The 15,295-nt window shown below is 41.9% G+C and overlaps 1 protein-coding gene across 1 annotated transcript; it reads right to left on the reverse strand.

Moving 5' to 3' along the window:
- Positions 1-4,709: 4,709 nt before the first annotated feature.
- Positions 4,710-8,481, reverse strand: LOC307008145 (ladderlectin-like). The gene is made up of 6 exons (XM_079630777.1): positions 8,277-8,481; positions 8,084-8,166; positions 6,626-6,755; positions 6,092-6,214; positions 5,105-5,216; positions 4,710-4,946 (listed from the first exon to the last, which is right to left on the reverse strand). The coding sequence occupies exons 2-6, from the start codon at positions 8,146-8,148 to the stop codon at positions 4,879-4,881; spliced, it is 498 nt and encodes a 165-aa protein (XP_079486903.1). The 5' UTR covers positions 8,149-8,166; positions 8,277-8,481; the 3' UTR covers positions 4,710-4,878.
- Between the last annotated feature and the right edge of the window lie 6,814 nt (positions 8,482-15,295).

Genomic DNA, 15,295 nt, shown 5'->3' on the forward strand with positions numbered 1-15,295 from the left:
AAAGCATAATTGTTAAAAAAATATGTGCACCTGACGTGCTAGAAGGCAATGTTAGAAATTCACCTTGCCAAATGTACCGAACATAAACCAGTAACATAGCGCTTGATGCAACGTCTCATCCAGCTGAATAGCTAAATTCCTCGCTGACTTTAGTCTCACTATGAGCTGTTCTTCTCAATTCTGGGCAATATCCACAATTCAACGTGACACCATATTGTCACTAAGAGGAATTAGTTTTAGCCTTTCAGATGCCTTTTCATCCAGAAATCGAGCGCAGCGTTACTTCAGACAGGCCACGTAGGCATAGGCCACAATCAGCTGACGCGGTCAGCTGTCAATCACTACCATTCTCCTATCAGACCAGGAGGAGAGATATATATATATATACACACACACACGTGGTACTACTGCCCGGGAAATATGCTTAATCTGGCGCTCAAAATTTTCCATTCGGCGACGAGACTGACAAGCACGAAAGATAACACACGTGTATACGTGCATATACGTCTCTGTTTGTTTTATATGGAGACGTACACGCAAATCACGTCAGGTAGACACCTCAATAACGTGTAGCTGTTGATCTATACAGACGTCACTACGGCGTCACGTTAGAAGATAACGTGTGGATTACGTCTGTAAATAGGAACGTCTGAAGAACGTGCGTCTGCCATGCGTGTGGAGAACGCGTGTCACGAACCACACACGGGAAACAGGGGTTAGATCCATACGCAGTTTAATAGGGTAATCCGTAATCATAAACAGTCCAGGCAGGGGTCAAAACCAAAGAAGCAATCCAAAAACATAAAACAATACAAAACAGGGAAAAAAGCAGTACTCGGAAGTGGTGTGGTAATAGACAAGGACTCTGTAACAAACACTGAAACAACCAGGGTATATATACACACAGAACTAACAATGAAACAGGGAACAGCTGGGAACAATGATGACCGGGAACAGCTGAGTGCAATGAACAGTGATTGGTACAGATTGTGGGGAATGCAGTTCATAATGTGGATGACACCGTGGGGAAGAGAACGTCTAGTGGACACCAGGAATATACAAACCAGACACTGTGACAGTCTGCACATCTGAACGTCTGTCACGATCTAAGTTTACAAAAGTTCATTGACTTGGAGCTAGGCTCTGCATTGGTTTTAGCCTGAAATTTATATTAACTGTGAACTTATTCCTCAAATCTAATTGGAATTTTACTCCATGATCAAAAAGGATGTTTATTCAGGGATGTTGCAGCCTACCTGATGAAATCATGTTCACCCATTTACTAAATCCCTTTGCACATAGTCTACTGTTTGCCCTTAATGTACTTTTGCAGTTTTTCTCAGTCACTTTGGTACATTTCTTGAATCATCCTTAATATTTTCAAACCAGTAAATGCATTTCTCAAAATAATTAATACTAGCAGCACCACACAATGGAAGTAAGCCTGTAACCTGCTCAAAATCCTTAGTTCATCTCTCAAAAGTCAGTATTTATGTGAATGAACATACTAGTTCCATCAGAATTAATAGTACTTGTGTCATTGTTCACAACAGTCAAAATGATTAGTCATGTTGTCAATATAAAAGTGTAAAGTATTTTCAGATTTAAACTATGGCTTCGATTTATATTTATATTCTTTAAATCACAATGACATACATATACATTCATATACATATATATACAGTATAATATATATACAGTGTAAAATGCAAATTAGTACTGTATACAGTATGTATACAGTATTACAGTACAGAAAATAATGTCTGATTACACACCTGTTCTGTCTACAAACATTTGAATGACTGAAGACACTGTTGTTCTCCCAACATCCGGCTGCACCTTTTCACCCACCTCAGTCATTGTAAGGTCATGATTGAGAACATGGTCTGCAATAGTGGCATTTCATTATAAACATGTCCACAATCTTGATCTCTTCCACTATTTTGCCTCCGTACCCTTCCATCACACATCCTTACTCCTCTTCTACTCCCCGGCTGTTGACCCTGTTTGTTTCCGTCTTGTTCTTCCATTATATACAAGTGTAACACTGAGTTGTGCTCTGTAAATATATGCTTGTCAAATGAAGCTTCATGAGATGCACTCTATGTGAGTTTTTTCTGGTGATCATACACTATGTGTGCTCCGGGCGCGCGCCCTTGGGTCTCTGGTGTCGGATCTCAGCATGCACAGCGTTTTGCACTGGGTTCCCGTAGCGTCTTCGACGCAGTACGAGAGAACTCTCGTAAGAGAACGTACTCGGTTATTAACGTAACCTCGGTTCTCTCTAGAAGAGGAACGAGTACTGTGTCTCTGTGCCTTAAAGTCCTTGTGAACCGGAAGTTGCACGGCCGGATGAAAACGCTAAATTATCAAAATTGACAGAGTGTGTTAAAGATATAAAAGATTGGATGATGCGTAATTTTCTTCTATTAAATCCAGACTAGACAGGGGTACTACTTATCGGTTCAAAAAACCGCCCACAAAACCTCTCACAATACAAATTTAACATAGTAGGATGTCCTGCTACTTTATCCTCTACAGTAAAAGACCTGGGTGTCATACTAGTCACTGCAACCTGTCTTTTAAAAATCATATTTCATATGTTACAAAAACTGCCTTTTTCCACCTTAGAAACATTGCTAAGCTACGTAATATGCTATCAGTTTCTGATGCAGAAAAGTTAGTTCATGCATTTATGACCTCGAGACTAGATTACTGTAATACTCTATTAGCTGGTTGTCCTGCATCCTCAATAAACAAGCTACAGTTAGTCCAAAATGCAGCCGCTAGAGTTCTTACTAGATCAAGAAAATATGATCGTATAACACCGATCTTATCATCACTACATTGGTTACCTATAAAGTTCCGTATTAATTAAAATGTATTGTTATTGACTTATAAAGCCCTAAACGGCTTAGCTCCAGTCTATTTAATGGATCTTCTATCGCCCTATAATCCATCGCGCTCTTTAAGATCGCTAAATTCGAGGCTTTTGGTTATACCTAGGATATCTAAGTCCACCAAAGGAGGGAGAGCATTTTCACATTTAGCTCCAAAACTCTGGAATAGCCTTCCTGATACTGTTCGTTGCTCAGACTCGCTCTCCCAGTTCAAAACTAGATTAAAGACGCATCTCTTCAGCCAGGCATTCATATAAATGTTTTAATCTTACAGTTAAATCCGGCCTCTAGTTCATAACCGCCAGAGGAGAACTGGCCCCCGACTGAGCCTGGGTTCTCCCAAGGTTTTTTTTTTCTCCATTAGGTCACCTGATGGAGTTTTAGGTCACCATTAGGTCAGCTGATGGAGTTTTAGGTCACCATTAGGTCATCTGATGGAGTTTTAGGTCACCATTAGGTCACCTGATGGAGTTTTAGGTCACCATTAGGTCATCTGATGGAGTTTTAGGTCACCATTAGGTCAGCTGATGGAGTTTTAGGTCACCATTAGGTCACCTGATGGAGTTTTAGGTCACCATTGGGTCACCTGATGGAGTTTTAGGTCACCATTGGGTCATCTGATGGAGTTTTAGGTCACCATTGGGTCACCTGATGGAGTTTTAGGTCACCATTAGGTCACCTGATGGAGTTTTAGGTCACCATTGGGTCACCTGATGGAGTTTTAGGTCACCATTGGGTCATCTGATGGAGTTTTAGGTCACCATTAGGTCAGCTGATGGAGTTTTAGGTCACCATTAGGTCACCTGATGGAGTTTTAGGTCACCATTGGGTCACCTGATGGAGTTTTAGGTCACCATTGGGTCATCTGATGGAGTTTTAGGTCACCATTAGGTCACCTGATGGAGTTTTAGGTCACCTGATGGAGGTTTAGGTCACCATTAGGTCACCTGATGGAGTTTTAGGTCACCATTGGGTCACCTGATGGAGTTTTTCATTTCCTTGCCACTGTTGCCTTTGGCTTGCTCAGTTGGGGATATTCAATTTAACGAATCAATCAATAATACTATTGATTAGCATTACCAAACATGGACGTTTTATTATTATTTTAATTTAATACTGTGAAGCTGCTTTGGTACAATCTGTATTGTGAAAAGCGCTATACAAATATTCTTGACTTGACTCAGTGTTGTGACGTATTTCCGAGAGAAACGGAATACTAAATGAGGAAAAATAGTGGGCGTGGCTTTTTTTTCCAACTAGCACCTGATTGGATCTAGAAAAGTAGGTTTCATTCAGCCTGTCTACTGTCAGTTGGAGGGGCGTGGTTACGGATGTTAAGCAGACACCAAAACCGTCAAACCTACGTCATCAGGGAAGGTCCTCCAATGCAGAGGGGTGGGGCATTTTCAGATTTTGATTAAAGATTACGAAGCCAAAAAAAAATTGTGGGGATTGACTTGCATGGATGAATTGTTCACCACAAAACGATAAATTTAGGCAAACAAAGTAAATATGGATAATTTTGATTTCATGTGGACTTTAAAAAAGGTGACCCATTTTTTTATTTATTGGTAAAACGATCAGTTACTCACTTCCGACCGGTCGCCATAGGAACGCGTTAACACAAGCACATGTAGGCACGGGTTACATATGACTATGAAAATTATCAATTTAGTTTTGGCTCATTGTTTGTGGCAGACATGGGGAAAAAAAAATACTTAATTACAAATGATAGTATATTCAGCTACTAACCAAATCCTTAAACCTTGCTAAGCAATATACGTTTATTTGATTGTCCACAATGCACTTGCTTTGATTCAATGCTTTTATTAATTTGAGGAGTGTTTCAGAAAAAGTATTGAGTAGAGATTCAAATTCAGAAGAGATTGGACTTCACAATAACATTTTTATAAAGATAAGATCAGAAAGAGTAAATGTAGCACAAAGTAAATGTGGAGCAGGATGACAGAATATGATCTCACGCGTCCAAAACACAGATATAGTCCATTGAGGTTGAACAGGGTGCATCGTTCCAGCAATGGTTCGCTGTAGGGTGGAATAAAGAAATCAGTTACTCGGATCGTTACAGTGGTGTTCAACTTAAGGCACTTGGTGAAATCCAAACAATTCATTTAACGTTACCGTATGATATGAAATTATAGGATTGCAAATTATAATAAAATTTTAAAAAAAAGTGCACTCACAGGTCCAGTTGATCTCCAAACAGTTCTCAGGAACACCAGCATTGTTCGGTTCTCCAGAGCACCAGTTGGTATAACCATACACAGTTCCATCACTCCACAACCAATCTCCATCCTAATAAGTGAAGAGAATGAATACAAAAAGCAGAGGTGGACAGTAACAAAATACAATAACTTGAGTACACTTTGAGTATCTGTACTTGAGTATTATTTTGTCTGGAAAATTTTACTTTAAAGTCACTACATTTGAAAGATAAATATCTTTTTATCCACTACATTTCTGTCAAGGAAATGGAGTAGAAAGTATATAGTAACGACCAACTGATGTTGGATTCTGACAGCCACCGGATTTTCATTTTCAATGTTGGGTTTGGTCTTCTAAATGTGAATTTTGTCATTGTTTTGGAGCACACTAGCTTATAGATAACAGTAAGGTTAACACTTAAAGCCAAAAAACCTTAAATAGGGCACTATTTGAGGGAACAGCCATTTGGGTGTCCGAAACCATTGTTGACGTTATTGAGTGCACTTATTCAATCTCACATTCAATCTCACGACTGGAACGGTGTTCTAGAAATAAATGTGATATTGATATGAGGGTAGGTAGGCAGGCAGAGATTCAGAGGCATAAAGGTACTGGAAGTATTACATAGGCCTACAACAATAATAAAACAATGGATTGACGTTTACTTTTGATACTCAAGTAATTAAGTTAAAGTGCATAAGTACTAATTTAAGTAAACAAAGTCTTTGCAACTTTTACTTGTAACAGAGTAATATTTTACCAGTAGTATCTGTACTTTCACTCAAGGAAGGACGTTGTGTACTTTGTCCACCTCTGCCAAAAAGTGCACTACTGTAGTCAGACTTAAGCTAATGAAATTCAGCTTTAAAGTCAAACTATCTTCATTAGAAACTTTGCCTGATTAAAGCAGATATTTCAGTTTAGACAAACAAATAGGTTTCTTTAGGGCACACCATTTAACTTACTATTTCACCATCATGAGCACCAACCCAAGATCTTGTGGAAGAAGGCAACAGACTGAGCAGGAAATCATTCTCTGGTTGATCATGCACAGATGCGAGATTCGCCTCAAGACTTTGACAGTTTCTCTGAAGAGACAGATTTTTTGTCATTTCAAAATCTAATATTTTTTTTAGGAGAAAGCATAAATGACTTTAAACAACACTTTAGTCATATGCAAACAAACTCTGCTCTGATTGATTATTTGCAGAAGAGCATTTCACTTAAAAAAAAAAAAGCAACATTCCCACTTAAGGGTCTTTAATCTGTAGCCTACATTTAAAAAAAAAAAAAAAAAGCCAAGAAATTACTAGAGGTGTAATTAGATCTAAGATTACTCTGTTGACCCAGTGTTAACTGCACCCGTAAACCTAACCATAGCATCAAACCTGTCCCACACAAACACACAATAAATACATTGTACCAAACTATTTATTTAGATGTAAAGACACCGAATATAAAGTGTTGTCCAAATAACTTTGTTGTAAATAATACATTACCTCTGCTGTGATCCAGTTAACCGATTGAGAGAAGTACTTGTAGCACCGGAGTCCAAAACTTGTCCATCCATATGGACATCCTAAATCAAGTGTGGATCCGGTGGGGGTGGGTGCTCGAGCAGGCCCTGCCCTATTTCAAAATTAATCAAAAGTGCAGGTCTCAAACATATATTAAATGATAATATTGTGGTCAATAAAACAAAATGCATTTGCTTATAATTAACATGACAATGTGTACAAAACGAAAGTAGCCTAAATTCACGTTAATTTTTACGTTTCTGTCAGTCTGAGGTGTTGTTGCAATAACGCGTTGCGTCACTTGTCAAGTTGTGCTTGTGTCTTGCTTCGGTCTTGACTGACGGTCTCCGTTTTCGAGGGTCTAAAACTCCGGAGTAGTGTGTGGACGGCAGGCATAACCGTAGCAAAAGTTAGACGTTTTAAAATGAAAATGCACTTGTGTAAACGTATCCCACAGTCTGCTCGGGAACCGATCGCTCTCGAGCCTCTTTTTAGTGAGTATATGGCTCGACGGCAGGAAAAAAATAAACCAAACAATTGTTACATTTTTTTTATAATAAAAGGTTGTCGATTCAAATCCACATAACACATTTAAAAATATTACTTAATTCACTGAAGCCTGTTTGTCATGTATAATACACCGACCAATCGTCATCTGGCACAAGAAGTTAAAATTTTATTGGACAATGTGAAGCGTAATTTTTTCCGGTCATTTATAAATAAATCCTTTGAAAATGTCATGGACAGAACAATTTACATTGAAGCGATCTGAATCTCCGTCGTTGAACTAATGGATGTTAAAATGACTAAAGCACTGCACAAAACCAGCACCTAAAGTAGCATTAATGGTAAGTATTCAAGTCACTTGTAATGTATTTAGTCTATATTGATACACCGTATACCATTAGGAAACTATCATAGTTTGTTAAATGAAGCCCAGGCCTACAGGCCTATTATGTGAAGTGTAGGCTGACAACAACACACGAAATGGTGACTATTAATGTTACATTTTTGCACACACATTATTATTTTTTTTAAGTCTTATGCGTTTCAAGCTTGCATTTAGGCTATTTGATAATAAAAAAACAGAAAAAAATATTACAATTTAAAATAATGGTTTCCTATTTTAATATACTTCTATATATGCCCCTGTTTACATTTGAGTCCCTGCCCCTGAGGAACTCTCTGCACGTCCCGGATCCAGTAGGCCTACATAAATGTTATGGGGATTTTTAGTGTTTACAGCAAAAAAGTTTTTTTATTTTATATACATGTAGCATTATCTCAAGTTTGTGTGTTTATATGCCAAAAACTATGTGTAGGCTACTTTGACACTGAAAATCCTTCATTAATCATGCAAATATTAGTAAACGAAATCTTGTACATTCCCAAAATGCATTTAAACTAGCAAGGGTTTTCACAATTAAATGTTTTGGTTACCGCCTGGCTGCATTCCCCATGGAGAAGATAACAGAAAGAAGCAGAAGACTTCTCAGCATTGCCATGATGATCCTGAAATAAACCTAAAAATGAATAAGAAAGTTAAATGTCTGCACTCAAATGCTGTGGATTCTCGATGTATTTCAAAGACAAAGCAAATGTTATTCAGTAGGTTTCTGTTCCAAAAACTCACCTTCCTTTTCAGATTGTTGCCTTCAGAATCTCAGAGGAAGTTTATGTGAAGTTCCAGAAAGAGCCCTGCGTTTATAGCCTACTTTACTTAGATCCGAGTGCAGAAATCATCTTACGACAGGGTTCACGTGTGATTCAGGAAACATTCGAATACAGCCAATCATCGTGCGAGTGATCGGACGTGGATAAATGTGGCGGCTGAAAACAATCGTCATTTGAATATCACCTAAAAATGCACGTTTTAGAAGCCGTAACTTCCTCATTATCTTCACCTGGATCATGTTCCCATGACGCACGGTATCCATCAGCTGTTCTTAAGACAGAAATTATTGCTGTTAACACAACTGTTGCAAATAAATAATACATTTAATTTTTATATATAAAAAGTTTTTAAAATGTGCTTTATGGGCATTGTGTGTGTGTGTGTGTGTGTGTGTGTGTGTGTGTGTAGGTGTGTGTGTCTGTGTGTGTGTGTGTGTGTGTTTAATAGTATTAGTAAACACATCAAAATGATAGTAATGAGAAACACATCAACATGATAATAATGATGTTAAGAAGGTTTCATCCAATCAGAGCGTTGTTTAATAAATGACGTCAGTCAGTGCCTCAGTCAGTATGAGAACAAATATGAATGCTCCGATGCAAGTAGTGGTCTTATGTGAGCGAGTTAGTGACAATAATGTAAGTTGTTTATTTACTTTTATCCTGTGATGTTATATATGCGTGTAAAGCAGATTTGTGTACTTTATTGAGTTAACACGAGCTCGTTATGTTCGCCATCGCGGCAGATCGCGCTAGCGCCTAAGCGCCAAAGTTCACCCTTTATGTTGATATATAAGTAATGCCTAAGTACGTTCATAGTGTGAGATATCTCTGGATGGTGATTTATATGGTTATTTGCCTATACTTGTGTGATATTGTGTTATGTGCTGTTTCCTATATCGGCTGTTACTGCCTGTAATGGCGTCTCATATAACAACTAACTCCATGTGCGTCCCTTGAACCCCACCTTGTGGATTAACCAAGAACTGCAATAACTTTAATAATCTAACTGGTTTATTGCCTGTGTGAATGTTATTGATTTAGCTGTATATCTCTAATATTATTGTTATTCTTTACTATTTCAGACCACTCACTGTTACTATTCAACCTGAATCAAGAGTAAACTACAAACTCTGAGTCTTATGTGTTCTTGCCGACACACCAGTGCGGATACAAATCCACCTGCTCCAGCAAATACAGTCCTTAATTAATCCTCCAAACAAATGATTTCTTAAAATATGATAATGACATTTTATTAATTGATAAAACATAAGCAAGACATATTTTTCTTTATCTGATTCATCAGAAACAAATCTCTGAATTGCCTTTACAAAGACTTTAAACAAACCTATTTATTCATGGATTCCGTGGTAAACTGCCCCCTGGATCATTTCATCTTTTAATGGTGGAAGAATCTAAAGAGGATCTTAACCCCACTAATCAGGGACGGACTGGGGCTAAAAAACAGCCCTGGACTTTCTCCCAAATAGGCCAATCATCCGGTCATTCGCCTCTAGCCGTACGCGACAGACACTAGCCAGGATGTCCTGATACTATGCCAGATAATGCCTCAATACTGTAGCCTAGCAGACAAGGTATTCACAGCAAGTAACGTATCAAAACCAATGATGCAAATTGGGGTTGTGTTTATTAATGAAGCCTCAGCCTTCAAATAAAAACAAAAAATGTGCATTGCCATTACATCTGCATTGAAAATAAAATACATATAATGAAATGTCACTGGCTACAGAAACCCCAAATTACACAAACTTGTAATTATAAAACATATAGTTACTATATACTACTATTTGTGCAGTTATTAATGCAATTATGAGAGAGAGAGAAAGAAGCATGTGCGTCAATTTTATTATTTATTTATTAATTCAATTCGTTTTAATTAATTAATTCATTCTTTTTTTCTATTACTGACAGTAGACTAGCCTAATAAATTAAATACAAAGCACGTTTAACAAGTATAGGCCTATCAATAATTATTTATTTGTTATATTATCTGCAGTAATTACGAAAACTCGTGTAGCAGGACTATCCATTTATTTAAATATTCATTTCTCTTACGAGAGATTCTCTCGTACTGCGTAATGAAATTACGCAACGGGTAAAGTCATCTTTGCTCGAGATATGAAGCTAAAATTTATCCTTAAATTTGTATATATTGTCAACGCAGTGCAGCAGCAGGCAGACCTAAAGCATTGGCTGCCTCGCGGCAACTGCAGCAAACCTACCACCGAGCCGGACGTGATGTCACGTGCCCTCACGCGTCATAGCCCGCCAAAATGGGAGTGGCTTAACGTATATAAGATCGGCTTGGGGCTGCTTTCACTGATTCATCTCTTCAGCGAGCTCTACGCATCGCTGGACTCCGAGAGAAGCCAGCGACCAGCAAGCCTAGGAACGCGTTTGAGGAAGCCGGCCGTCTTCGCCACCTTCAGCCATCCGTGCCTGCTATGCTATCCGGCGACACTCCAGTATCCTTCTTTTAAAAAAGCTCGTCTAAAAGAGCGAGGCGTTTGTCGTAAAATGCCTCGAATTTCCTGTGGCTCGTGCAGAGCTGCGCTCAGCAACGGAGACCGCCACGTGATCTGTGCTCTCTGCCTGGGCCGTGACCATGCAGCCCTTGCTCTCTCTGCGGGAGGCTGCACCTATTGCGAACAACTGGCAATGTCGACCCTGCGGGCTTGACTTGCCCTGTTCGATGCCGAAGCTGTCGCTCCGCCTCTCTCCAGTGGCCCGCGGAAGAAGCGCCGTGCCCACAGAGCCCCGGAGCCCTCCGTTTGCGAACGCTCGCCGGATAATTCCCTCCGAGCTTCGTTCCCCCTCACTGCCCCCCCTTCCCGACGCGCAGTTGCCGGCTTCGGCCCTCACTGCCATCGCCCTAGGAGACGAGGCGGAGGAGGACGCCATCGACGACAGCTGTTCTCTCCTGGCGTCGGACAGTGAAGAGTTGTCCGGATCCCTCCGCTCCGCCTCCTCTTCAACGCAGGAATATGGCCGGGCCCGGTCTAATGTGAACGCGGAATTGCTCCGCCTCCTCACCATGGCCGTCGAACAACTAGGCCTTGAATGGTCTTGGCCCGAGGCGCCCGCGCCTAACAGGCTCGACTGGTGTTTTCTACCTAGCCGCCACCAAGCGCCTGCTTCTAGGTCAGTACCCTTCCTGCCAGAGCTCCACGCTGAGCTTTCGAAATCGTGGAACGCTCCATTCTCCATGAGACTCCGCTCTCCTGCCTCTTCGACTCTCTCCCACGTGGACGGGGCCATTGCGAGAGGTTACAGCCGGATTCCCCCAGTGGAAGAGGCGGTTGCAGTGCATCTTTGCCCGCCATCTACAAAATGGCGCTAAAAGTCTGCTTTCACGTCTAAAGCCTGCAGGACCACCTCAGCCCTTGTCAGCCGCGCCTTCACCACCGCTGGACAGGCTGCTTCCGCCCTGCACTCGATGGCAGTCCTCCAAATCATCCAGGCCGACCTCCTCCGCCGTATGGACGAGAAGGGCCCGGTTCAGGACGTCATCACGGACCTGCGCAACGCGACGGACCTTTCCCTCCGCGCCACTAAGTCCGCAGTACAGGCTATGGGAAGATGCATGGCTTCGCTAACCGTTACGGAGAGGCACCTCGCTCCGACATGAGCGAATCTGAACGTGCCGTGTTCCTCAACGCCCCGCTCTCTCACGCTGGCCTCTTCGGCCCAGCGGTAAGCGGGATCGTGGACCGTTTTTCGGAGGTTCAGAAAACATCACAGGCCATGAATTTGTTCCTTCCACGGCATTCTAATTCCTCTGCAGGCCGCTCTCAACAGCCTCCTGCACGAAACTCCACACAGCGCCCGTCTCAGCCTCCGCCATCTTCACAGCGGGGAGTGACAATGGGAGTTGTCTCGTACCAAAAAGTTATTTCCGACGGACGCATCCAATCTAGGTGTGGGGCGGTCTTTTCGAGGGCAGACCGGTCTTTGGCCTCTGGTCAGACCCGGAGAAGCGCCTCCACATAAACTGTCTAGAGATGATAGCGGTCGAGAACACTTTGAAATATTTCCTCTAGGGGTGTGCATTGGCACTGCCCTCACAATTCGATTCGATTACGATTCACCAGGTAACGATTCGATTCAATTCGATTCTTCGATGCATTGCGATGCATCAAAATTCTACTGCACACAACAAGGCAAATTTTTCATCAGTCATGAGGCAATACAAGCAGTCATATATTGAACAACAGATTTTATTGGCTGCTATGTGTGTATTATCACTCTCCTGTATCTTTGACATAAATGTCATTAAACAAAATAAAATTGAATGGTACAGGGTATATGGCATGTCATCAGGTGGAAAGCACTAGTTGCTAATGGGGGTGTTTACAGAGCACCCCTGTTTCACAGGTAACAGTCTGTCTTCAGAACACCCCCCTTGTTTTCACTTCTTTTGGATTAGCCCAACCCACCGGAGAAGAGAGATAGATTGAGGAAAGTAGGCTACTAGAAGGTTTGCTGAATATTATTTATTTAATTGAGAGACCGTTTAATTCATAGTCAGTCCTCTTCTACCATGTCAACAAAGACATCGGCAATGTAAGTTAGCAGCATTTTTTTTTTTAGAAGACGGGGAAAAATGATTGTAGCCCAATGCGCAGTGCCACTGTTTGTATTAGTTTTGAGCCTATGCTTTATTTTTCAGTAATGCACTTTATTTCGTTTTTGCTCTTGATCTGGTTTGTTTAATAAATATAATTTTTTATTCAAATGGACGTGCCTTTTGTGTTTAAGAGTAAAAGCTTTGTTAATAGTCTATTCGTGTCTTAGCCGCGAAGCTGCGCTCCTGTGTTCAGCCTCGTCTTGTCTAACTTAGTTTACCATTAACTTCGTAGAATCCGAAATGTGCCCAGATGTCCGCTTTTCCAAGCTTTAGGTGCGTCTATCGTGGTCATCTCCCTCCGCCTCAGCCATATTGATTGTTGTTGATGTTATGCCCACGGAAGTAATTGAAACTTCACAACTTCATTGTCCAACTCAAGGCCAGAAAATAAACAGTGACATAATCGATCATGGCACTTTGCCGCATCGATGCTGAATCGTGCATATCCCGCATTGCGATGCATCGCCGAATCGATTATTGTTGACACCACTACTCCGCCATATTGATTGTTGTTGATGTTATGCTCACGGAAGTAATTGAAACTTCACAACTTCATTGTCCAACTCAAGGCCAGAAAATAAACAGTGACATAATCGATTATGGCACTTTGCCGCATCGATGCTGAATCGTGCATATCCCGCATTGCGATGCATCGCTGAATCGATTATTGTGGACACCACTAATTTCCTCCCATCTCTGCGGGGACACCACGTACTGGTTCGCACGGACAACATGTCGGTGGTGTCATACGTGAACCGCCAGGGCGGTGTCAGATCCAGAGCCCTCTGCGATCTGGCGGAATGCCTGCTCGTTTGGGCTCAGCACTCATTGCGCTCGCTCAGAGCCGTGCATGTGCCAGGACGCCTGAACGACGGCCCGGACAGACTGTCCAGAGACAACGTTCCCTCGGGGGAATGGTCCCTGCACCCGCAGTCAGTCCAATTACTGTGGCACCTTTTAGGCAGGGCGAAAGTCGACCTATTTGCGTCGAAAGACAACGCCCACTGGCCAAGGTTCTTTTCGAAGAACGAGGACGCCCTGGCCCAGACATGGCCCAGATGCCTGTTGTATGTGTTCCCCCCGGTCTCAATGTTACCACAGGTAATCAGGAGAATCAGGGAAACGCGCCATTCGATGCTCCTCATAGCCTCCCGATGGGAGAACCAGACTTGGTTCTCGGAGTTGGTGCGGCTGTCAGACTCAGCCCCATGTCCGATCCTGGTGAGGAGAGATCCCTCTACTAGGCGGCTCTATGCGTCCAAATGGTCTGTGTTTACTAAATGGTGCACTGACAAAGGCTTAGAACCACAAACTTGTGGGGTTTCAGGGGTGCTTTGCTTCCTTCAAGAGCTGTTGGACATGGGCAGGTCCCCCTCCACGCTCAAAGTATATGTTGTGGCCATCGCAGTGTTCGCTGAGTCGACGCGCGAGTCGAGTCAGAGAACTATATTCTCTGAAGGCGAAGCACTGCTTGGGCGGAGTGATAACCGCAGCACCTGAGACGCGCTCTGAACGAACTCTCTGCTCCTCACCACGGCGCGTCTCAGGTGCTGCGGTTATCACTCCGCCCAAGTAGCAGTGCTTCGCCTTCAGAGAATATAGTTCCCAGTATTTATACGGTTAAAATATGTCTGTGTCTCATGTGACTGTTTTTTGTACACTCTGTGACTATACAAATCACGACACGTAAATAGGAAAATGTTTGCGTTATTTTGTCACTTATTTGGATTAGTATGTTAGCTGCAACCATTTACATCCAGTCTTTGTGCTAAGCTAGGCTAGCGGTGGGTGCGTCAAACAGACTTATAGCACGCACGGAGTTGAAAAAGGTATGTATGGACTTATCTAACTCTGGGGGATAAGGTGAATAGGCTAAAGTCCCAAAAAGTCCGAGTGTTCCTTTAAATATAATGTAAGCAAATGAGACAACTGTCTATTTGTGCAGATATATTCATCTATATCCTTCATTCAAAAAGGGAAACCGACGCTGCAAGCAGTGCGTGCTTACCGTTTTGAATATCAATTTTGCTAAACATTTTCTTTATTCCACTCTGCTTAGGGCTGTGCGATATGACGATATATATCGGATGGACGATATAAAAAGTCTATCGATTCATATTATGCTCTATCGTTCATATCGTGGTGTCGCAAAAAACATTGTTTACGGCAAAACTTTTTCATCATTTGGAGGACTGCAATCTTACACGCCGCCATGAGAGAATGCAGGCAGAAACGTGAATAACATGGCGAGTGAAGGGTGATAGAACCGGGTGTTTCTGAGCAGGACCAGCCAGGACACACCGAGGAGCTCGTTCCTAAATGAGGGGCTA

The sequence above is a fragment of the Phoxinus phoxinus genome (genome assembly GCF_949152265.1).
Source record: "Phoxinus phoxinus genome assembly, chromosome: 12".
NCBI classification, from domain to species: domain Eukaryota; kingdom Metazoa; phylum Chordata; class Actinopteri; order Cypriniformes; family Leuciscidae; genus Phoxinus; species Phoxinus phoxinus.